Source organism: Ictidomys tridecemlineatus, chromosome 10 (genome assembly GCF_052094955.1).
Source record: "Ictidomys tridecemlineatus isolate mIctTri1 chromosome 10, mIctTri1.hap1, whole genome shotgun sequence".
NCBI classification, from domain to species: Eukaryota; Metazoa; Chordata; class Mammalia; order Rodentia; family Sciuridae; genus Ictidomys; species Ictidomys tridecemlineatus.
Window position 1 is genome coordinate 30,369,778 of NC_135486.1, and position 25,783 is coordinate 30,395,560.

The following is a 25,783-nucleotide window of genomic DNA, read 5'->3' on the forward strand; positions in this document are numbered from 1 at the left end:
GAAAAGAAAGGCTGGGGCCAAGGGCAGGGATCTCATGAAAATCAAAGGTAGATCAAAAGAGGAAAAGGTAAGGATAAGAGGAGGGGAGGGAGGGGGAAGTGTTGGGGAATGATATGGCCAAATTATATCATTGTATTGTGTGCATGTATGAAGATGTAACAAAAAAATCTCATTCTTATATACAACTCTAAGGCACCAATGAAAATGCAGAAAGAGAAAAATTAACATAAGAAATAAAATGAAGGGAAAAATTGACAATACCTAACATTTAGCTAATAAGACAAAGAATTCCTGGTTATTTTTCCTCTTTTTCTCTATGTTTTACACATTGTCTGTAATGAGCCTTATTTCATTATAAGTTATTTTTTTTAAAAGTCAATCTATAAACAGCACACCTATGCTCTGAGGACTTCCTCTCACTCTTGCCCTTAAGGTGAGGACTACAAGAACTGGTCTTAAATCTGAAAACCTCCCAAACAGAAAGACTCTTGGCCATTGGAACCTTTGAGTCTTCAGTACTTTAGGGTCATAATTGATATTTTCTTGGTAATTTCAAGGTTAAGTTAGGCTTTTCAACGCAGTAGAGGACACTAAGTAGAAGAGATGGTGCCATTGGTTTAGGTGAGAGATCCATCTTGGAGAAACTTAGTAAATTTAGTACAAGCAAATTCCCAATGACAGCCCTTAGCAACCAGAATTCCAGGAGAAAATGTAAATCTTTAATGCCCTAAGGCATCCATTATGTAAGGAATTAATTTCTTCCCTATGTATTGAAAATGGGACCAGCTGGTAGGCATCTTTAGCAGTGCTATGGTTGGAATGTGTTCCCCAGTGTTCAGGTGTAAGAAACTTGATCCCCAATATGATGGTATCAAGAGGTGGGGCCTAATGGGAGGTGTTTGGTCACAGGAGCACTGCTTTCCTGGATGGATTAATGCTATTATTGTACGGTGGATTTCTTATATGAAGCCTGGTTCAGTCCTCTCTTGAGTGCATGCTTGCTTTTCCTCTCTGCCCCACCCCCACCCACCCCACCCCATCCCACAACCCCTGGCGTGGAATGACATAGTATGAAGGCCCTTGCAAAATCCAGCTTTTTGATTTTGGATTTCCCAGATGCCATAACTCTCAGCCAAATAAGTTTCTAATCATCATCTATTATCCAGGCTGGTATTCTGTGTGGCAGTACAGAATACATTAAGACAGAGGAAGTGATTTTCTGTAGGACTTAATTCTCACTTGTAGAACCTGACTGAGAAAAGATGATCATTTGTCAACAAGGACCTAATCTTGTCAACAAGAACCTAGTCTCAGTTGTGCACCTCTTTTTCTCCAGCTTTACAACTCTGGCTTCAGATGGGCAGGTCTAAGTCCGTCTACATGGCTACAGAATTCGCATGTGCAAACCCTTTTGGATCACCATATTCACAATCCAGGCACTGGGCCTCCTCAGAGGGGTGGCTTGCTGAATGAGTACCATGAGGAAGGCAGCTTCCTCTCCTGCTCTGTGTGGATCCAAAGGGAAATCTGGTTGTAGCAAGTTCTAGAGGGAGCTGTATTATTTTTCTAGATCTAGAGGCAAAGACACTGCCCTTCCCCCCAACATTGTAGGGAAGAATCCAGATAATGGGAGCTGCAGACCTTAGCTGGCTAAATATAGAACAAATTACTAATATGCTCTTTAGGGTATGTTAAGGGCCCCAGGGATCGTGGGTGGATTTGGTTGAGTCAGTCTGAAAATGTTAGCCTATAATCTCAGATCCCTACAGAGATGGAAGAAAGAAGAAATGGGATAAGTTCAAACTAAAGGGAAAATATGATAGAAATCCATGCCAATAATTCAGACCCTAGAGTATAAATATCAAACTGATTTCATTGATTGTTTACAGAAACTGGGATAGGGGGGATCACTGCTGAATTTCCCTCCATTTTAGGGTTTGGACCCCAAATCAGATTTATAAGCAGTCTTAGAAGAGTATAGATGGATTCACAACTTCTGTAGATCCAGTCAAATTGGACAAGAATGGCATATGTAAATTCTTTGTCCTTCATTCATTTAACTGGCATTGGTTGAGCCAGGCACCATATTCATCACTTGGGGACATGCAGATGAATAAGAGTCAGTTCTTACCATCAAGAAATTTGGGAAAGCACAGAAACAAACAATGCCAAAGTGGTGTGTTGTGTGTACATGGTGGGTGAAGTGGCAGAAGCTGCAGATGGTACTTTGTAGATATAGAATCACAACTGGGGAGATAAGAAACCTTTCTAGAAGGCATCATACTTGCAAGAAAAGTAAGGGTCAGCTAGGTCTGATGTCCCATTTAGGGGCAACAGTATGTTCAAAGGTACCAAGGAAGCATGACAAAGCTTGGCCCCTCTGAAGAACCAATGGCCTAGTATAACTGCAGCAAACAGTAAATGTCAAGGAGAAGAGTATTAGTAGCTTGAGAGATCAGGAGGCGCTGGGTTGCCAAGGGCCCTCTATGCTACGCTAAGGAGTGTAAATTTGATCGTGGAAGCTATGTTGAGCAATTGAAGGCTTTCATGCAGGGAGTGTCAAGATCATGATTTCATTTTATAATAAGACCTTGGCAGCTGTGGGGCAGATGGATTGCAATGGTGCGAGAAGAGATCAGTTAGGAGGTCATGACACTTTTCTAGTTGATAGTGATATGGGTGGAAGTGATAGATGTGGAATAGAGAGGAGGGGCAGAGTCAAGAGAGAGCACAGAGGTAGAGTCAGCAGGATTCTATCACCAGGAAATTTGGAAACATTGGGAGAGAGATGAGGGATGGTTAATCCCTAGAGTTATGACCTAAGTGTCTCATTAGATGGGGCTTCTAGTTACCAATGTGTGGAATGCAGGAGGAAAAGCAGGTTTAGGGGTAGGGTGGGGTGACAATGATTAATTATTTTTAGACTGGTTGAATTTGAGACACTTGAGGTGTCCAAAAGGCAACGGAATGATCTAGAACTCAAAATGGAGATCTAGGCCAGTGATATCTCTATCAGACAGTGCATACGAACAGTAGGTAGCTGAGTCCACAGGGTGGGATGAGGGCACCTAGCAAGATTGCATGGGAAGGGTAGGGTCCTGGGGAACAATCATATTTAAGCACTAAAGGAAGGACTGCTCTCAGAGGAGACTAGGAAGGAATAGCTAGAGAGAGAAAAGGAAAGCCAGCAAATGTGTTGTCCTGGTGCCAAGAGAAATGAGTGTTTTAAGAATGAGAGGGTGCCTCAATACCACAAGGTAAGCAAATGGGATAAAGACTAAACAGTGGCCACGCCCAATGGCTCCCGCCTAGAATCCCAGCAACTCAGCAGGCTGTGGCAGGAGGATTGCAAGTCAAGGTCAGCCTTAGCAACTTACCAATGCCACAGAGGACTGTGGATGTATCTCAGTGGTTAAGTGCCCCTGGGTTCAATCTGCAGTACCAAACAAAACAACAACAACAACAACAAAAGAAACTAAAAAGTGTGCAATGGATTAAGCTTAAGCAACAAGGAAGTCCTTGGATACCTCACCAAGGCTGATGTTGGCACTTAGGAGACTGGCTGGGGGACCATGAGTGTAGAAGGTATTTCCTCCAGTTTGGCTACAAAGCCAAGGAGGGGAGGGGGAAGCTGGAGACAATAGAAAGGAATGTTGAAGATGGAGGATGGGATGTTTAAAGGAACAAAGCTTCCTGTGCAGGTAGAGTATGGAATCCAAAAAGTGGGTCGGGGTACTAATCTGGAGCAGGAGGAAGTTATCTTTCCCGTGAGAAAGAGAGAAGGCGGAAAGCTTGCATACACACGTTTATGTATTTTCAGGTGGCAGAAGAGAAATGTGAAGGCATTCTCTCCTGATGGCTTCCAGTTTCTCAGTGAAATACAAACCTAGATCATCTGTTAAGGGTGCAGATAGATGGCGGGAGGAAAGGGTATCTAGGGCTGAGGTGTAGCTCAGAGGTAAAGCACTTACCTAGCAAGCACAGTGCCCTGGGTTCCATTCACACTCCCACCACAAATAATAATAATAATAGCAATAATAATAATAATAAAGAATTTAGAGAAAAGTTGATTTTGGAATAACCTCTCAGGGGAGTGAAAGGTACCTATAGAGGTTTTCTGGGCGGCCTTTGGGATCAGCTGAGGTCATGGGGTTTAATCCACAGAAGCACCTGTGCTGTTTTCTCTAGGTGTGATCAACAGCCTGGTGCAGAACAGAAATGCCAAATGATTGGTCTCATCCTGGGCGGGGGGGCGGTGATGAAAGGTTGGAGAGACCAGAGCATAAAAATGGAGGATGATATTGAGAATGACCAAAGTAAAATATAAACTACAGAGCAAAATAAATAAGGCCAGTTAGGGCCTGAAAATTCAGTGGAAGAGAATGAGTCCACACCGGGAGTAAGTAAAGTTAAGGGTGAGAAGAGGCCATGAAGCAGAACATGCTTTTATGTTGCCACCTTTGGGAAAGGTAGAGTTCCAAGGCAGAGGAATCTGGCCTGGCTTTTAGTGAAGTGTTCAAATCTTAACAGGATGGGTCAGATAGGCAGAATGAGTTTAAAGGATATGATGGCAAATCAAAGATGAACTCCTCTAGAAATGGTAATGATGGCTATCAACTAAGTGCCTACTGTTTGCCAATGTTACATTAATTACACTTTCTTCAACTTTTGCATATGATCCTTGTAGAGACTCTTCAAATTAGTAGTATCATCCCTATTTACGGATGGAGAAAGTAGAGTTTGTTATGCATTCCCTGTGACCCAGTGATTCCACTCCTAGGTACATACTGATCAGAAGTAAGTGCACCAAAACATGTACAAAAATGTTCTTAGCAGCATTGTTTGTGATAGCCCCAGACTGGACACAACCCAAATTTCCATTAACAGTAAAATGGATAAATAAATCACGTCATGTTCATACAATGGAATACTGCATAGCGATGAAGGTTTAAAAATGCTGTAAGCAGCCAGGCACAGTGGCGCATGCCTGTAATCCCAGTGACTCTGGAGCTAAGGCAGAGGACACAAGGCCAAGTTCAAGGCCAGCCTCAGCAACTGAGCAAAAACCTGTCTCAAAATTTAAAAAAAAAAGTTTAAAGAGTTCAGTGATAGGGCATCCCTGGGTTCAATCCCCAGTACTGCAAAAGCAAAACAAACCAAAAGCTATAGACAACAACAAAATTGAATCTCACAAATCTAAGGTAGAATGAAAGAAGTCAGATAAAACACATACTACATGAGTCTATAAAATCTGAAAATAGGCAAGGCTAACCTATCAGGTTAGGAGTCAGGGTGGGGGTTACCTCTGGAGAGGCTGCTTGGGGGCTGCTATAGTCCTGCCATGCTGACCATGCTCTATGTCCTGTTCACTTTGTGATCATTCATGAAACTCTACACTTAGGTTTTGTGGACATTTCTTTTTTCTTTCTTTCTTTCTTTTCTTTTGGAGGAGGGGATATAGGGGACTGAACTCAGGGGCACTCAACCACTGAGCCACATCCCCAGCCCTATTTTATATTTTATCTAGAGACAGGATTTCATCTAGTTGCTTAGTACCTCACCATAGCTGAGGCTGGCTTTGAACTTACGATCCTCCTGCCTCAGCCTCTGGAACTGCTGGAATTACAGGTGTGTGCCATGGCCCCAGCTATTTTGTCCACATTTCTGTATGTATTTTATATTTCATTAAAACACATATTAGAAAAAAATCTATTTTTATAGAGTACAAATACAAAATAGACAAGAATAAAAATAAAATAAAGTAAAGCTTATAAACATAAATTGTTGTCTGAGGCTACACAGCTGGCAAATATTCTATCTGGGAATTAGTCCTATGTCTGTGTGCCCTGAGGTTGGCTCCCTAATCCAGTGCTGGTCCCACTACATCAGTTGTCAGTTGGGGGCTGGGAAAGAACCTGTGTGCTCCCTCCTTCTCCCTGGGCATGGGTGGCCTTGGGGACAGAAGATCAATGCACAGGAGGTGAAAATCTACTGGCTTTTCAAGCCGTTTTGGCAGCTGGATGTTGTCTGTTGGCTGTTCAATGCCAGATTTCATGTCCAGAAGTGTTTTCATGTCTTCTCTACCCTCACTCAGTGAGCACTAAGCATTTTTCTTGTGTCCTCAGTCTTCACCTCTGACCATTGTCACAGCCTCCTAAACTTCCTCCCCACTTCAGCCGAGCATATATATGGCTACAGTGCTGCCTGTCCAGAGCATACTTCCACATGGCAACAGATCAGAGACCAAACCTTACCTTCCCTCACCACGCTTTCCACGAGACTGCTTTCCTGCCCGACCCCACTGCCTCCCCTCCTCATGCAGAAATGACAGCCTGCTGCTAAGCCCCACCTGCTAAGTCCAGCACGATTCATCCCTCCTTGTCTCCTTTCCTGGAGGTATCAAAGATTTCCTCTCTACTGAATTACCCTCATCAGCATACAGTCATGCAGTAATATTTCCTGTCTTGAAAAAATCCTCTCTGAACCAGGCGCAATGTGCATGCCTGTAATCCCAGCAACTTGGGGAGGCTGAAGCAAGAGGATCAAAAGTTCGAAGCCAGCCTCAGCAACTTATTGAGGCCCTAAGCAACTTAGTGAGGCCTTGTCTCAAAATAAAATTCAAAAAAAGGCTGGGGATGTGGCTCAATGGTTAAGCACCTCTGGGTTCAATCCCAGGTACCAAAAAAATCCTCCCTGATTACATGTTTGCCTCCAGCTGTTTTTGTTTTCCACTAGAACAAAGTTGAGGAGAGAGGGAGAAAGAGGGGGGGGGGGGGAGAAGAGAGAAAGAGAGAGAGAGAGAGAGAACTTGTCTATATTCTTCTATCTTCAATCCTTATCTGCTTTTCTACTGAGTACACTCTTCACTACAGTGAAGTAATTCTTATTTAGGCTCCCATTTTACCAGTTGATTTTCTATGGTTGATTCTCTGTTCTCATCTTATTAAACCTCTCAGCAAGAATGGACATGGTGAAGTGCTTTATTCCTTGAAGCCCTTTTACCACTTGATTTTATAAAACCACTGTTTCCTCCCACCTCTAGGTCCTTCCATTTACTCCTTATCTTCTTCTAATTCCTCAGTGTTGGTATAGGAAGGGCTGGGTTCTTGGTCCTCTGCTTTCCTCCATCTGCATCCCTGAGTGATCTCTACTAGGCTCATGGCTTTACATAGCACCTAATGACTCCCAAGTTGAAGTTTCAGTTTAACCTCCCTGCTGAGCCTTAACTCCCTGTCCACCCAGCATTTCCACTTGGGGAGTGTCTGCTAGCACAATGAACTTAACATGTTCAAATTTGAATTTTTAAGCTCCCCCAAACCACTCCTTTTCTGCTGTTTACCATATTGGTAAGTGACATCAAATTTACCCAATAGCTCTGGCAGGACTGGTCACCCCAACTTCTCTCTTTGCCCCAATACATTAGGCAGTCTTTTTATGCTACCTTTAAAGTATTTCCAGAAGCTTTCATTTTTTATCCAACTTTTCTTTTTTAAGAGACAGAGAGAGAGAGAGAGAGAATTTTAATATTTATTTTTTAGTTTTCGACGGACACAACATCTTTGTTTGTATGTGGTGCTGGGGATCGAACCCGGGCCGCACGCATGCCAGGCGAGCACGCTACCGCTTGAGCCACATCCCCAGCCTCAACTTTTCTTGATCTCACTCCTGAGTGGCTGCAGCACCCTTCTAATGGGTCTTGCTCCTCCTCTCTTATCCTTCTATGTCTGTTCATATGAAAGTTGGCAGAATGAGCCTTTCAAAACCATGTAACTTATCACATCTCTCCCCCACTGTAAACCCTCCAAAGACTTCTCACCACACTTTGAATAAAAACCCAAACTCTGGACTGGGAAGCAGCTCAGTGGTAAAACAATTGCATAGTATGAGAGAGGCCCTGGGCTCCACCAAAAAGAAATAACCAAAAATAAGTAAATCCAAACTCCTCTGATGCCCTAAAACCTCTACATTATCGGAACCCTGCTTCCTTCTGGGGCCTCATCTTCTCTAGTCCCCGCCCCTACACCCCAGCTCCCTCTGCTTCCATTACCCTGGTTTTGCTTTTTCTCTGGTGCATCAAATGGCTGCCACCTCAGGGCTGTGTGTAGCTGTCCCCTCAGCTTCGAAAGCTCTCTCTCCAGGCTGGCTGCATTCCAGGCACGGCTCAAATGTCACCTCTTTGGTAAAAAAGACACTGACAACTCCATTGGAAAATGGTCCCCCACCAATATGGTCAATTACATACGGGGTCCTTGCCTCTGCGTGCTCTGTGTGGTCTGGGTGTGCAGATGTGTGCCATGGGGGCAGGTGGACATGAGCAGGGGGAGCATGGAAAATGAGGGGTTAATTCTACAGACTGAGCCTCTGTGCTAATTCTCTTTCTTTTTTAAGAGAGAGAGAGAGAGAGAGAGAATTTTTAATATTTATTTTTTAGTTTTCGGTGGACACAACATCTTTGTTTTTATGTGGTGCTGAGGATTGAACCCAGGCCGGAGGCATGCCAGGCGAGTACGCTACCACTTGAGCCTCATCCCCAGCCCTGTGCTAATTCTCAATGAGATATTTTTCTTTTTTTATATATTTTATTTTTTAGTTGTAGTTAGACACAATATCTTTATTTTATTTTTATGTGGTGCTGAGGATCGAACACAGGACCTCGCATGTGCTAGGCGAGTGCTCTACCGCTGAGCCACAACCCCAGTCCCCACAAAGTGATTTTAAAGAAACATCATCCTAGCTCTGCTCTAATAGTCCGTTACAACCTACTATTCACAGGGCTGAGGAGCGGCTGCCCAAGACTCCTCTTCTGATAAGAAAAAGACAGATTGTTCCGACTAGAGACTGGAAAACTCAGTGGTCTCAAGGTCGTGAAACTGAATTTCAGATAAAACCACACAGCACAAACCAAGATGACCTTTAGGTTGCCTTTAGGTCCTTGGCATATTAGTTAATCTTGTTGTAATTATGATCTTTTTACTCCTGTGGGTTTCACTTAGATAGTCATGAGTGAAACACACACAACAGGGATTTAGAAATATGATACAATCCAACTGACCGTCGAGAGTTAGGAGATGGTCATCAGTCAGGACCCTCTGAAAATTGCCCTTAACCCCAATAAAAGCTGAGCACACAGAGAAGTGAGTTGTGGATCTCCTCTTTAAGATGATCTCCTCTCTTGGGGCTGGGGTTGTGGCTCAATGGTAGAGCGCTTGCCTAGCACACAGGGTGAAGCACTGGGTTCAGCCTCCAGCACCACATAAAAAAAAATAAAATAAATAAAGGTATTGTGAACATCTACTAGAAATATATATTAAAAAAGATGATCTACTCTCTCTCTTGTGAGTGTCTTTTCCCCTTTCTTTTTTCTCATCTAATAAGTTTTACCATAATTTTACTACATCTCTTGTCTTGCTCAAAATCTCCTCTTGCCAAGACACAAGAGCTAAGAACACAATGCAACTCTCCAGTAACACATGTATTGTCTGTCCAGACCAGAAGAGCATGTATAATCTCTAAGAGGGCAAAGACCTTGTCTGTCTTACTCATTACTCTGTCCTAATATTTAGAAAGTGGCTTAATGCAATAGACGCTCACTAAATAGTTGAGGAAATGATTTAATGGAGTCCTCCTCCCTCCTTATAAATACAAAACGTGACTCATGAATCCTGTGCACAAAAAGAACAAAGAGGCTGGGGGTCCAGCTAAGCGGTAGAGTCAGTGCTTAGTATATTTGAGCCCCAGCACACAAGCACACAAAAAGACAGAAGAAGGAGGAGAAAGAGAAGAGAAGGAGGAGGAGAGGAGGAAGACAACTGGAATGAGTGGAATGGATGGGAGTGAAAGGAAGAAAGAAACAAATGCTCATGGGCCCTTAGCACTGGGTTTCTGACCCAGCACACTGCTTGGGGTCTTATGTAGACTGTTTAATTTAAACCTCCTGCTATCATCTGCCTAGGCATTGCAATTTTCCTTTTCCAGATGGGAAAACTCCGGCTCAGAGAGGTGAAGCAACTTATTCAGCACACATAGTCAATAACTGGTAGAGTAAAATGGGAATCTGGGTCTGGCTGGCCTCTAAAGAGATATTCTAACCACCAGACTCAATATACTCTGCACCCAGAGCTTAGCCTGGAATTAGGCATGGGGGGTCGGGGTGGAGGGATGTTTTACCTCTCACCTGCTGGTTTCACGAGGCAGGGGTCCTCCTGTCCCTGATCATTTGATCTGGAAGGAAGGGCCACAACCTGACTAAGCCTGTGGGTCCTGGGGGAGGGAAGGTAGGTGAGGGGAGGATAGGGTGGAGGGTGTGGGGCAGGAGGCCTTTCTATTCCTAGCTGTTTGTAAACAGTGTCCTGACGACCTGGCTTGGCCTTTCTGCAGAGGACCCCAGAGATAGCTGAGGCCAAAGTTTCCCAAAGCAGCCTTGGCTTTTCTGAGATCATGCTGGGGGTGGAAGGGAGCAGACAAGAATTCTCCAGTCCTGACATCTCCCCCTAATCTCCCTTTCCTCTGCCATTTTTTTTTTCCAATTCAGCCACTCAGTTTGGACCCTCAAGGTTGGGGTATAAAATAAATTAGGCAGAGACTTCAAGAAATCAGGGACCTGGAGCTCAGCACTAAGTAATTAAATAAGCCTTGCCTTCTTCCTTAAAATTAACTCTGCTTTTCTTCCTCCCCTTTCCCCTCTCCTTTTCTGTCATTCCTTCCCTTCCACTGATGGCATTTTTTTTAACCTCAAGAGAGATTTAAAAAAATGTTGATTTGGCATATAGGCCGGTATAAAGGGTGAAGAATTTTGAGTAAGAACATTCTCACTCCCCTGATGTGCTAACACTTCTATACCTCATACTTTTAATCCTCACAGTAACTCTTCAAGGGTGATTTTATCTTTGCCATTTGACAGGTAATGCTAATGAGGTTATGCTAATGAGATCGCAGATAAGGCCCTTGGCACCACCAGGTGGTCAATAAAGTTCAAGTTCTTCCTAGCTTACCCAACTGACTCTAGTTCATTTGTGCATCAAGGGGCTGAAGCAGAATTCAAACCTGACCTATCTGATTCCAAAGAACCACAGGCTTTCTATCTCACCACCCTGCCCTGATGCTAGGATGTGTAGGATGTGGGAATGGGAACTGATCCTCTGGATCCAGACCACTTCTTTTTGCTGGTTATGCCGAGGGTGGTCTAACAAATGACCTAATCTGAAAGGGTTGTATACTATAGTTCAGGATGTTCCGTTTATCCAACTTGGCAGGCATATTAAAATCAACTTCTCTTCCTGCACTCAGGGCTATGTGCTTTGTTGCATCCCTGCTGTGCTCTGTGTGTGTGTGTGTGTGTGTGTGTGTGTGTGTGTGTGCGCGCGCGCGCGCAAACATACATATAGGTTGCATATATCTCCTGGTGCACTTCACTCAAGGCTTTGCCCACTCGGGGTCCAGCTGTGGATATGCTGACATGGTCTGACACCAACTCACAGTCTCTTGGAGAAAGGTTGTGGGAGGGGAGACAGGTCAGAAGAAGGTTTTGTCCAACCCTTCCTGTCCTAGCCTGGGGACCCTATGCCCCTCCCCTTCACAAAGCAGGAAGCCTCCAGGCCTCCAAGATGCTGGTGTACCCTCCCCCTTGGCCAGTGGCACTCACATCCCTGCTGGGAACCATCTCCCAGCCCCCTTTCACTGTTGAGCCATTTCATTTTCCCAAGTGTTCCTCCGTCCTGTCCACCTGTCCTGCCTCCCTGTGGCATTTTTCTCCCAGACATGTTTTCATACCTGTTGTCCCGACAAAGAGATGCTCACTTACCCCAAATCCTTTAACTAAATATTATGAGCACACAGAACACTTCTATGAGTAAGAATAACACTTAAACATCTGTGGATCCTACCACCTAGTTTAAGAAAACAGCTGCTTTGCCAAACTCTGGATGGAGGCAGCTTTCAAACTCCAGGGAGAGAATGTAAACTTATCCAGCCCTCTCTGGGTGCCTGCTCTTGCCTCCCCGGGGTGGACAGGTCCCCATCACCTCTTCTGCCCTCTCCACCCCGGTTCCAGGGCTATTTTGGGTGAGTACCAGTCGGGGTTAATCCCCTTAAGCGTTGAGCCGTGCTGCCCAGTGTGCTCCTGACCATTCCTGTCTCTGCAAAGGGCATGCTGAGGGTTTGGGTTAGCAGGCAGCAGTGGCATTCCTACCCCAAGGGATAAAAGGGTGCTCCCCAGGGAACAGGGACTGTGGGAGAGGGCTGCTGAGGCTGTATACGCAACCAGAGGCTCAGGCCCAACCTCAGGTTTGTTTCTCAAGTTCACTTCTAGGAAGAACTTAAGAGCTTCCTCTGCCCGTAGCTCAGCTGCCCCTGCCCCTGCCCCTGCCACTGCCCCTGGCTGTGTGCAGGTGCTAATCCTCCACCCCCGTAGCCCCAGAGAGAAGGAAGGAGAGGCAGGCTGGAGATTTTCTTTCCCACTTTGGAAGGAAAGAAAACACACGCACGGGTTGACCTGTTGGGATCTGGTTCCTGAAACCTGAGCCAAGGCTAGATGTCTCAGTGGACCGTCCACTGCACACTTGCCCAGAGGCTTTGTCTTCCACCTGGGCTGAAAGAGAACTCCCTGAGGACTGCGGTGGAAGCCGCTGTCTGTACCTTTAAAGGGGGCAGACGTCCCCAGTCAGTTCTGCCAAGCCCACCTTCAGTCTCACCCTCACCCCTTGCCTGCACCCATGGGACCTTGCAATAGCATTTGCCCTTTGGAATCACATAAATTGGAGAAGGAGATACTCAATAAAATGAATAATTCCAGAAAAGAGGGAGTGGGGGTGTTGGTCAGTGGTAGAGTTCAGCATGCTCAAGGCCTTGGTTCAATTCCCAGCATAATAAATAAAAAATAAAAGTGATGTTCTGCGCAGTGGTGGCCACACTGCTGTGGGAGGCTGAGGCAGGAGGATTGCAAGTTCAAAGCAACAGTGAGGTGTTTAGCAACTCAGTGAGACCCTGTCTCTAATAAAATATAAAATAGGGCTGGGGATGTGGCTCAGAGGTCCAGTGTCCCTGAGTTCAATCCAAAGAGAGAGAGAGAGAGAGAGAGAGAGAGAGAGAGAGAGAGAGAGAGAGAGAGAGATAAGAAAGAAAGAAAGAAAGAAAGAAAGAAAGAAAGAAAGAAAGAAAGAAAGAAAGAAAGAAAGAAAGAAAGAGAGAAAGAAAGAAAGGTAGTCCTGAGGGTGAAACTGGAGTGCCCAGAGCAGGTGCCCAGCCTTGCTTGGGGGGATCAGGGAAGTCTACCTGCAAGAAGTGTTATATGATACAGGAAGGAAAAATAGGAGGTGACCTGGAAGAGGCTGGGGGAATATTGACAAAAGACAACAGAGGTGGTTAGCAGTCCTGAAGATCCTCAGCTGAGGCAGAAGCAGGTAGGTCCCTCCCATAGTCTAGCCCCACCTCCCTACCCCAGCTAGGATCTGAACCTTAAGGGTCTCCCTCTCCAGGAAAGGCCTAAATTTGCCTCCCTCCCACACTTTTTTTTAAATATTTATTTTTTAGTTGTAGTTGGTGGACACAATATCTTTATTTCATTGTTATGTGGTGCTGAGGATTGAATCCAGTGCCTCAATGCTAGGCGATCACTCCACCACTGAGCCACAACCCCAGCCCCCACCTCTTGGTTTCTATTTACACTTTTTTAATTATGGAAAAATTCAAACATATCAACCAAAGTAGAGAAAAACTACACAATGAACAACTCCGTGGACCATCACCCAGCTTCAACTATCAGACACTCGTGACCAATCTTGTTCCATCTATACTCCCGGTCTGAACATTTTAAATTCCCTAATCCAATTTTCTCCATAAATATTTCAGGATTTATGTCTAAAAGATAAACAGTCTTTTATAAATAGACCCATCATCACACTAAAAGGAATTAACAAAAACGCCTTAATACCATCTGCTGTCTTCCCCTCATCCATACTTGGTTTTATAAGTCATGGTCCTGCTTGCGAAGGTAGGGTTAGGGTTAGGAGACTATGTGACATCCACTGCTCCTGTGACAATATATGACTGCGCAGCCACTCATCTGTCACTCCTCTCTGGTGGTTCTATGTGTATGTGTTTTGTGACTCTGGGCCATAAATTCTTCAGAGCAAGGTTTGGCACCATTGCCCTTTTGTACCCCGGTGTTACACATCTTAGTCAGGCAGGCCATTTATTGGGGCAGTTATTCAAACTCCCTCAGAATTATTTTCTTCATCTGTGTAATGGGAGTAAAAATACCCATCTCCCAAGACTTGTGAGGCTTAAAGAAAAAAGTATGAATGAGCTTAACAGGTAGAAGGTTCTCGGTAAATGCTCAACTAGCTGCTCTTCCTCAGATCCAGTGAGACTGCCTCACATTCTCTGGCTCCACTATCTTCCGGTTCCTCATTGCAGCAGATCTCAGGAGAGAGGGCTGCAGTCAGTCCAGCAGTCTGGAGCTGCCCCACCGTTCTGAGGCTGTGGCACTAGTGGTCCTCAACCTGAGCACCAGGCTTTGTTCATTTGCCATGGGCACTGAGGAACAGGTGTGGCCTGCAAAACCTCCAGGGAACTGAGGGAGGGGAAGGCTAGAAGGAGCAGAGATTGCTTTTGGCTCACTTGGCCAATTTCTGGGTTAATTGACCTAACTGAATCCATGGTTCGTAGCTGCCATTTACTGTTTATTATATGCCAGCCTCTGTGCTAAGAGCTTTCTGTTATCATCTCTCAGTTTTCATAACAGTCCCATGAGGTGGATGCTATTATTCTCAAGAAACACTGGGAAAAATTTAAAAATTATAAAAAGAGAGAGAGACATTCGTAGTCACACCAGGTTTCTCTGATATTTAAATCTAAGTCCTTGACCCCACACTCACTACTTTGCTAATGGTGTTAAAGAAGTCACTTTTTTTATGGTTCATTCCCATTCACCCAGATTTGCAGATGCGACTTCTGCCCGCTGCTCAGCATACATCCTGAACTCCAGCCAGCCTTTATGCCAGTGAATGCCCTTGAACTGTGTAGGAGTATGAGGATCAGAACAGCCTAACTCCATGATCCTGAAGGCAGTTCCTTTTTTGTTGTTGTTGTTGTTAATGGACCTTTATTTTATTCATTTATTTATAATTGGTGCTGAGATGCAAACCCAGTGCCTCACACATGCTAGGCAAGTGCTCTGCCACTAAGCCACGACCCCCACCCCTTGAAGGCAGCTCCTTAACCTGAGGACACACACACTCACACACACACACACACATTCACCACCCTTTATTCCTTTATTCCCTGGCTCTGTCTGCAGGATCAAGTGTGGAACTGGTAAGGGGGAGGGCAGCAGGGCAGGGGAGAGGAGGCAGGCCATGGTATTAACTGGCTGAGCAGAAAAGCTGGAGAATGAAAGTTCTAGGAGCACAAGAGTCACTTGCCTTCTCTGTGGCCTAAACATTGTCCTTCATTACTAAGCCCTGTTCTGTTCAGGGCTTGGAGTATAGTTCAATAGTAGAGCGCTTGCCTAGCATGCACAAGGCACTGTGTTTGATCCCTAGTATTGTTAAAAAAAAAAGAAGAAGAAGAAGAAGAAGAAAGAAAGAAAGAAAAGAAAAGAAAAAAGTTCTCTTTGACCTTAGCCTCCAGAAGCCACTGGACACAAGCAGCCATAGGCCCAGGGACTAGGGACTGAGAGTGAGAGAAGAGCAGAGCCAAACTCCAGAAAGAATGTTTGGGGACTAGGGCAGGAGTCACAGAGCTGCCAAAGTTTTGGTGGCATTTCATTTCTTTCTGTACGTTTCCTGATAGCTGTCCTGAGACAGAAGGCCCTTGCAGTAAATCCTGTCATTTTTTTCTATAAGTGATTTGGCATTTACTCTTCATTATCACACTGCATCAGGGGCAACCACCCTCCCAAGGGTAATACCCGGATCCCCTGGCTTCCTACACTCTCCTCACTTCTTGGCAGAGCCTTAAACACTGACCCAGTGGGTGGCAGGACAGAGACAGAGTCTCACCTCCTTCACTTATTTTACCTCTACCCCTTCTCTCCTCCTCCCTACTTTCTTATTCCTACTCTTGAGAAGTGAGGACCATGTCCCCTAGGGTACTCTGACAAGAAGTCAACACAATTGCATATCCAGCCAGACATTCCATGCAGACATTCCCAGTTTCTCTGTGAGAATGAATGTGATTTTGATGTTGCGTGCCTCAGTGTCCATAGAAGTAAAACAAAAGACAAGGATTGAAAATGAACTTTTTCCTGCAAGAATTCTCAAGTAATGGATACTGTGCAAGAGACGGAGCTGAGTAGAAGAAGAGAACTAGTGCAAAGTCTTAGCGCCCTTTTCCCCATGGACCAAGCCATCCCATAAAGTCAGACTCAATTGGAGGCCACTTTTGTTTGTCCAAAGGAAACTCATATATGAAAGAAATGGTGAAGAAAAATAATTCCTCCATGCCAACGCAGGAAAACAGAAAGCAAGCCGTGCTTCATTTCATCCTAGATGTGGGTAGATGCTCCCAAACAGTTACTACTTTCTTTCCTCTGTTCCCTCCTGCATTCCTAGCAAAGCAACTTAATTAATTTATAAAGGGCTCAATGCCAAAAGGGGGGGAATGGTCCCTCAACGGGCTTCTCCAGAGAGTGGAAAAAGGAAGGAAGAAAGGAAGGAAGGAAGGAAGACACAGCACCTCACCCTTCCTGGGAATAAAAGGGAAGCTTTCGGGTTAAGCCATGTGCCAGCCCATAGATCCTGGCTTTGGGAAGCCCATCTTCCCCAACCCAAGCTTCTCTGAATAGTTCCTATGCTATGAGGAGCTCATAGGTCAGGGGAAAAGATGACTCTTTGTCTCACAAGGAGGATTTAGCTTATCTTCTTTGGTAGCTGGCAGGAAACTGCAAGCATTCTATTCTTGCATCCCTCCTCTCTATAGGATGAGATGAACATGAAGGAGAAAACAGATGTCAGGGACCAGGATGAAGTCAACTGGACAACAAATACTTCAAGGACACCTCCCAGTTCCCTTTCTACTGGTAGCCCTGTTTGGCTTTGTGAGAGGCTGTATTCCTGCAGCATACCAACTTCTGCTTATACAACAGAAATTAGGGGTAGGAGATTTACACTGCTAGTCTAGTGATGATAGTTCTAAAGCATTTAATCCTTTGCCATCGAGAGCAGTTCCTCTGAGGAAAGATGCATGCTAGCCAAGGAATCAGGGTTCCCAGCCCTCCCTCCTCCCTCTTCCCTCCAGGGTATGTCACTCACATCCATGGACATCTCCCTCTGAATAAGTTTCTTGGTCTCCTTTTCACAGAAGTTGAGCATGGCTTCCCGGTTGTATGTGCCTGTGGACTGTTTGTCCGTCAGGTTCCTCTGTCGCAGCCCCACGGGAATGCTCCCATCTGGGTCCACCACGTCTAGCTCTTTCTCCAGCTCCTCCATCTCCTCCGGGGACAGGGTGGACAGCAGACTGTCGATGTCAGGGTCTTCACTCACCTGCCGGCGATACTTGGCTACCTTTGACATATTGGCAAAGTGGGCTATGGCTCTTGCCGGGGCTATGGGAGTGTTGGTGGGCAGGGAAGGGTCAGGGGAGCAGATCTGGATGGAGCCAAGTGGGGCTTAGGAGCAAACCTCCAGCTGGTCAAGGACTGCAGCTCCTTGGCCCCGCCGAGCCACAGGTACTCAGTGGACACAGCAGCCTCCCTGCAGCCTAGGGCTAGCGGACCCTGCCTGGTCTAACCAGTGGCCAATAAGACCCGGCAATTGCCTGCCCTGAAAGGAGAAGCCAATCCCTAAGCTGGGGGCGGGCCTGCCTCTCTGTCAGAGCTGTTTGAAACTTGAGGACATTCCAGGGAATCTTGGAGCGCTGCGTGACCAAATTTAGTACAGAGCAGTTTAGCCTTTTAAAGACAAGGGGGCCATGCAATGAGAAAGAGAGACAAAAATGCGGAGTCTGGAAGAAGTGGACCGCAGCCTGGAGAGCCAGAAAAGCAGGACGAGGACATGCGAGTTCAGGAACTGGCCAGCCAAGGCATGCCCTGGTCAAACGCACTTTGCTTCTCTGTTGCCAGGTGGATGTTGCTGTGGCCAGCGTGTGGCTCATTGACTCCTTTCTACTGTATTTGGTAATGTGCGGGGGACTCCCAAGTGATTATAGCCCCAGGAAAGACACTCGATTTTAACGAGGAACCACGCCACGCTCCACCTACTCATTCTCTTAAACCAAGGAGAACCTGAATGCTGAGCATCACAGGCTGTATCTGACCTCCAGAGAGAGGGCAGGGGTCAGTGTGGGTTGAGGGTGGAGGGTAGGAATAAGCCCCCTTCACAGTGCACCCAAACTGAAAACTGGAAGTCTGTTTGAGGAACAGCGTGGGATCTACTGGACTCTGGAAACTCTTAAAGAGCTGTCAGTTTCCATGAGCCCCCAGGCTCTAGGGAAGAGGGTTCCACCCTCTGTCCATTCTCATCTTTCTTCCTCTGCTGGGGCATCTGTAGAAAGACCTCCTTGGGGAGCATTGAGGAGGAGCCAGCAGGTTGCCACCCACATATAAATCCAGAGCACAATTTAACATGTCTTCAGAGAAATACAATTCTGGGCCATTGGGAGAGATACTATTGCAACGGTTCTGGCATGTCGCATCGAAGGGCTTTCCGCCACTCATCCATCATGCTGCCCTGCGCAACTCACAGACATTCAATCTCCTGCCCCCCTCCCTCCTGCCACAAAATCCCTTCTAGAAGCCCTGGTGTAAACCATCGGGGTAGATGCTTCGATCTTTCCTGGCATCTTTCCATCCTAAGCCAGAGAGAGACAGTCACTTGATCAGCGTTTGCTGAGTTCAGGGATCGTCTGGGACTAAAACTTGGCTGTGGCATTCATGCCCACTAGTCCAGCTTAGGCAAAAAAGGTGCTGACTGGTGAGAATGGAGGACAAAAGTGAGGCAGGTAGATGGGAGAATGGAAAAGGACTAGAGAACCCTAGGGGTTTTCATATAAGAGTCAACAGTTAGGGGTTGGCCGTGATAAACATGTATTTATTGAGTGCCTATTATGTGACAGGTGACTGCTCTGAGAACAGGGAATGTAAATAAGGATGTAAATCAATTTGGTCCTTGTCCTTTGGGAGCCTAAGATCTACCAGTGAAGACAGTTATTTCTTAAATTAAACAAATAATAACAAATAATCCTTAACTAATTAAAAGTCTGCAAAATGCCTCAAAAGAGAAGTACAGAGGCTATGGGAACACACAACCGAGGCTGGGCAGCAGTGTGGTTGCAGAGATACGAGCTTGCACTCTTCGGACAAATAGGCCTGGTATTGCTGTTTTCTGGTCATATAACTTTGGGAAAATTTTCCTCTCCTCTGAGACTTAGCTTCTCCTGTCAGTAAAATAACAACTTCCCCCTCTCCTTGTAGGATTGTTATGGACACTAAATTGACATTATTATGAAAACATTTAGCTGATACAAGAGAAACATAGTATTTATTTATTTATTGTTTTGTATTATTTTGTTTAGTACCAGGAATTGTCTGATACATTGGTGCAGGGTTGCTTAATCATTGAGCCACATCCCCAGCCCTTTTTATATTTTATTTAGACACAGGGTCTTGCTAAGTTGCTTAGGGCCTCACTAAGTTGCTGAGGCTGGCTTTGAACTGGAAATTCTCCTGCCTCAGCCTCCTGGGCTGCTCTGATTACAGGCATGTGCCACAGAGCCCAGCCAATTTGAAGTTTTAGAATTATTTATACTTACTCTTATCCTAGGTCCTTTTTGTTCAACCCACCTCTTCTTTCCTCTTTTCCTCAGTACACACCCATATACACACACATGCACACACATTTTCTCACTTAGTTCCCATTCATGCATTCAAGCATTTTTCAGATACTACTAAATATATATATCACCCTGCTAGGCACCATGGATAGAGGGATACAAAATAATTACAACACTCTTAAAAATGTATATATATTTCCCTTTGTTTTCTTTTTGCAGTACTGGGGATTGAACCCAGGCATGCTCTACTACTGAGCTAAATTCACAGCCCTTTTTACTTTTTGAGACAGGGTGTTACTAAGTTGTTGAGGCTGGCCTCAAACTTGCAATCTTCCTGCCTCAACCTCCCAGGTAGCTGGGATTACAGGCATGTGTCATTGTACCTGGCCAAAAATGTATAATTTAATGGGGCAAAAAAAATTAGTTATTCTGTAGGGAAAAAAACAAAAAAAGCAAAAGATACTATTAGGAACTATTAGGAGTCCTAAAAAGGAAGATGCATTAATTTTAATTTATTCTCACTGTTACCTGGAAGAGGCATCATCTTCTGGGATCCCAGGCTGTGAAGCCCCCCTAGCCAACCTCTAATCCCCAATTAGCTGAGAGCAGCTCTTCAGCTTCCTGAGATTCTTCTCTCTCAGGCTTTTTGCCAGTAATGTTCATTGTTCCCTGAAGAGGAAGCAGGGACCGAATGCACATAACTATCTCAGTCCCGGGATCAGCCTCTGTACCATTTGGTTTCAGTGGCCTTCTCCCCCGAGCCTAGTGGTCCCTGTTCTAGAATACACTAAAACAAACAAACAAACAAACAAAAACAAAAACAAAAAAACGTCTAGACAGCTTCTAGACACAAGGGCAAAATCCATGGCTGAAGGATATGGAAAATAACATCCCCCAAGAAAAGGGGAACGACAGTCCCCAGGGAGAAGGGAGGACAATGGTGACAATGGGTCTCTGGAGAGAGAAGGTAAACATTTGGCCCTGGATCCTGGACTTTCATCCCTTCCCAGTGACACTGAGCCAGGGAGGAAGGAGGTAATCATTAGGCTCTGGGCTTTAGTCTTTCATCCTTTCCCAGCAACAGGTCCTGGAGGGGAAGGCAAACAAATGGGCTCTGGGCTCTGAGCTCTGGATTTTCATCCCAGTAACAGTGAATTTCAAGCTTTCACAGCTGTTTCCCTGAGTTAGATTTTTAACCTACACAATGAGGAGCGCTGCGTGACCAAATTTAGTACAGAGCAGTTTAACCTTTTAAAGACTGCCCAACCAGCACGTCCCAAGTCTCTAATGATTAAGTCACACTAAACAGTCTGTTAGGATTAACTCTCATTAAGACTTATAAAAACAGACCCCTCCCCTCTTGTAAACAGTTGCCATTTTTCTCCCCTGAAAATGTGCTGTTGCATCCATCCTTAATAAAGACTGCTTGCCGATTCACTTGAGGTCTGCTCCTGTTTCAGTTATTTTTGCTAACAATGGTCTCCTAACCAAAGGTGTCTACACATGAACCCCGGTAACTTCTCTGCCTCAGATCCCGTAGTTCCAAACAGCTGACATTCCCAGGGACCCCTGAGACTGTTTTTAGACTTGGAATATCTTCCCTTGAAAGGCACCACAGCTGGGACTGTATAGCCTCCTCCAGGCCACCAGGGGCCACACAGGTATGGTGGCCATGGTTGCCCAGGCTCAGAATCCTCTTCCATCTGAAACAAATTCATCCTGGGGGTCAGGAGATTCTGGCTTGGCCTATTCCTCACAGAAAATTAAGCATGTTGTTGCTAGAGGTGTGGAGAGGGAAAAAAGAAGAAAGAGACTCTTAAGTTCCAGTTGAATATACGGTGGGGGCTGGGGATGTAGCTCACTGGTAGAGCACTTGCCTAGTACATGTGAGGCCCTAAGTTCAATCCATGGGACTACAAAAACAAAAGGGAAATTTTGGTGGGATGGGAGAGGGATAGTGAGGATCCAGACTCATTTAACTAAGGCTTAGGTGGCTCTTAATGAGAGTAGAATTCCCCAGGAAAGTCACATCTTCTGGAATATAGGGTGGTAGTATAGTATAGTGGACAAGATCACAGGCTCTGGAGTCAAATTACATGGGTTCAAATATGAGTTGTGTAACCCTGGGTAGGTTATTTAACCTTTTTGAGGCATAGGAAATGGAAAATTAGGATATTAAAAGTATTTACCTAATACTGTCTCGTAGAGTTATGGAGATATTAAGTTAAATAAGATAACACATACAAAGTACTAATAGTAGCAGCATCAGGCATGAAGTAAGCACTCAACAATTCTTGCTACATAGTTCTTTCATACATACACATGTATTTACATATAAGGATATAGATATACAGATGGATAGATATGCTCTGATGTAAATAGCTAAAGCAGGAGCCAAAGTAAGTCACAAAAGAGAAATTTTTTCACTGGTTTCTCTCTCTCTCCTTTCTTTCTTTCTTTTCTTTTTTTTTTTTTTTTTTGGTACTGGTGATTGAACCCAGTGACATCCCCAGCCCTTTTTATTTTTTGAGACAGGGTCTCACTAAGTTACTGAGGGCCTTGCTAAATTGCTGAGGCTGACCTTGAACTTGTGAGTCTCCTGCTTCAGTCTCCAGAGTCACTGGGATTACAGGTATGTTCCACCTCACCTGGTGACACGGGTTCTCTTTTGGGGATTGTGAGTAGTTTCTCTAGAAGGAAGCAGCAGTCTTTGTCTGGAAGCCGGCCACTTGGCTGTTCTAACACTCCTGACATGAGCAGAAATGTTGGAGGGGAGCTCTGAGTTAATACAAGTCCTACTACAGGCTTCCTGAAAGGAGAACCAAGAGAGGAAAAATGGCTGGAAAGGGACAAGAGATTATTTTCCCCACCTTTACCTGGGCTAAGCTAAAACCCCTCTGCCCATCGGATTGGCCCTAGACACAGACTAGAACCCCAAACCCAAGAACTGGCTGTGGCTTAAAGGTCTCACTTAACTGTGCCAAGCTAGTTTTTTGGTGACTTGACCAGGCAAGACTGGGGATGGGGCACATACCTGACCTGGGATGTAGGTGGAACTCTTTAGGCCACAGTAGCCTCTGGTTCAACAGAACTCAATCTATTGAGGTTCAGGAACTTCTAAGTCAACTCAAGTACTGAGTGGTCAGGAGAGGCAGATTCTGAAAATGTCCATCCCACCAGTATCTGATCACAAAGGGTTCTAGAAAGAGTTCTATCTATACTTGAAAACTTTCAACAAAACTCACCTTGGTGTTTAGAATCACCAACTCCAACTCCCCCCACATTCATGGTGGGTTTTCTCTCAAATACCTCCACTGCTTTCTTTCATCATCCCTTCTTATCACTATTTCTTCACTGAGGACCACTGAAATCCCTCAGGCTTAGAGATTAGAGTACCAAGATCTTTTATTCCAAAAGGTTTCTTGATTCAACACCCTGGAACCAAGGATATTTTTGAGGGAAAGGTGACATGTTCTTCAACAAAGCGTTAAGTCCCAGGCTTTCCCAGGCAAAAATAATCCTGTCACCTGTTGCAGTTAAAAATGAACAAGCTGAGCCAGACTCAGTGGCACATGCCTGCCTGTAATCCCAGTGGCATGGGAGGCTGAGACAAGACAATCATGAGTTCAAAGCCAGCCTTAGCAATGGTGAGGGACTAAGCAACTCTGGGAGACCCTGTCTCTAAATAATATACAAGAATAAGGCTGGGGATGTGGCTCAGTGGTGGAGTGCCCCTGAGTTCAATCCCAGATACCATAAAGGAAATAACAACAACAACAAAAAAAACAACTGGGCGCGGTGGCGCCCTCCTGTAATCTCAGTGGCATGGGAGGCTGAGGCAGGAATATCAAGAGTTCAAAGCAGCATCAGCAAAAGCAAGGCACTAAAAAACTCAGTGAGACCTGTTGCCAAAGTCTTGGCTGGGCACAAGATCAGGAGGCACTCACAGCTTGTAGATTCAAACAGCAATTCTTTATTCCCGATCTCACACCGCCTCCACACAGGTTCAGGGGCAATCTAAAATCTCTCACACAATTCACGTCCTAAATACTTTCTCTCCAGGAGAACTCAGCGGGAACTCAGGCAGCAGGCACGCCCTACTCCCAGCAGCAATAATCTTCAACCTCCAACTTCCCTAAAACCCCTATTGTCACGCCCTAAACCCAAGGACGGGGATACTTCCTGCAGGATACACCCTAATCCTGGATCCACCCTGGTCAATGAGCAGGGTCACCTTTCTCAAACACACAAGCAAGGTCACAGCAAATTTCCAAGGCAAGTCCATTTAACATGGGGTACGCTGGCAAGGATTCCGATGCGTCATTCCTACTTGGCAATGGCTCTCAGCAATCTGTCTCTAAATAAAATACAAAATAGGGCTGGGGATGTGGCCCAGTGACCAAGTGCCCCTGAATTCAATCCCTGATACCCCACTACCACAAAAAAAAACAAAAAAAACAAAAACAAAACTGGGCTGGGAGTGTAGCTCCGTGGTAGAGTACTTGCCTAGCATGGTGGTGATCCTGGGTTCGATTCCCAGCACTGGAAGAAAATGAAAGAAAACAGAGAGGGAAAAGTCTAAGAGTGTTTACAAGTCACTTAAGGAGGGTCTCCCAGAACAGTAATTTCCTTTAGGGATAGCTACTCTAAAGGAAATAATCAGCTGGAAAAACCACAGGCTAGAATCTGGACTTCAGCTTTGTAAACTCTGAGCACCAGCATTGTGATGGTTAATCTTATGCCACAGGGTGTCCAGATTAAACATTGTTTGGGGGTATGTCTGTTAGGTTGTTCCCCATGGGAAACAGCATTTGAATTGGTGGACTCTCAGGAGACTATTCTTCCTGATGGGACTGGACATCATCCACTAAGAGCCTAAATAAAATCAGAGAAGGAGGAGGAAATCTCCGTTCTTTTCCTGCCTTACTGCTGATCTGGGATACCTCATCTCATCTTTTCCTGCCTTCAAATTGGGATTTATACCATTGACTCCCCTGGTTCTTGGGCCTTTGGCTTTGGGCGAATCTATCCTGCCAGCTTTCTTGAGTCTTCATCTTACAAATGCAGATCATGAGACTTCTCATCTTCCATCATTGCATGACTCAGTTTCTCATTCTTTTTTATCATCTATCTATCTATCTATCTACTATTGGTTCTATATCTCTGGAGAACCTGGACTATTCCTGGTGACTGAGTCAAAAGAATCAAGTTCAAAAGAAGCAGATGTAGAAACCAATATTAACTACCAGAAAGACAAGAATAGTTAAAAGCATGGGCCCGGGAATTAACTCCTATATGGAAATATATTCAGAAACCAAATCATAATTAGAAGATTGCATAATGAATAAGGAATAAGAGAGGTTGGAAGAGCTTGAAAATTGAGACCAAGGAAGAGCAAAGATCTCTGTCAACTGTGAATTAACATCTCCTAATTGGTTGTGAACTATGAAGGTCTCAGCAACTACACATGGCTCCTTTAGGAAGCAAAGAAAAGAAACTTAGTCTCCCCCACCCCACCTGACTGTGAGGCCAGAAAAATTATCCTTGTCCCATGAGAGTGCCAATCTCTAGTCATTGAAATATTTATGTCTGGAGTGCTGATTAAATACTTGCTCTCTGAATTCCTCCTTCTAGTCTCATACTGTTTCTCTCCCTTATTCTCTCCAGCTTGTAGAATAAATTAGATTTAAGTATTCTTAATGACAGTCACACAATCCAAACAGGCCTCCTTTGGAATGTATATATCCATATCAGATGGCTAGTCTGAACTGTTCTTCTCACATATATAAGACACTGATAGGGGCTGGGGATTTGGCTCAAGCGGTAGCGCGCTCGCCTGGCATGCGTGCAGCCCGGGTTCGATCCTCAGCACCACATACCAACAAAGATGTTGTGTCCGCCGAGAACTAAAAAATAAATATTAAAAATTCTCTCTCTCTCTCTCTCTCCTCTCTCACTCTCTCTTTAAAAAAAAAAAAAAAAAAAAAAAAAAAGACACTGATAATCTTTAGTTCTA

General features: G+C 45.0%; 1 protein-coding gene across 2 annotated transcripts in view; it reads right to left on the minus strand.

Annotated features, from left to right (window-relative positions):
- Lmod1 (leiomodin 1) overlaps positions 1-17,746 on the minus strand; it is a 39,143-nt gene extending 21,397 nt beyond the window's left edge. For both annotated transcript variants that reach the window (XM_005330349.5, XM_040277235.2), the window contains exon 1: positions 17,250-17,746. In XM_005330349.5, coding sequence (XP_005330406.2) covers positions 17,250-17,510 — 261 coding nt within the window. In that variant the 5' untranslated portion in view covers positions 17,511-17,746. The remainder of the gene's footprint in view (positions 1-17,249) is intronic.
- Positions 17,747-25,783: the final 8,037 nt, after the last annotated feature.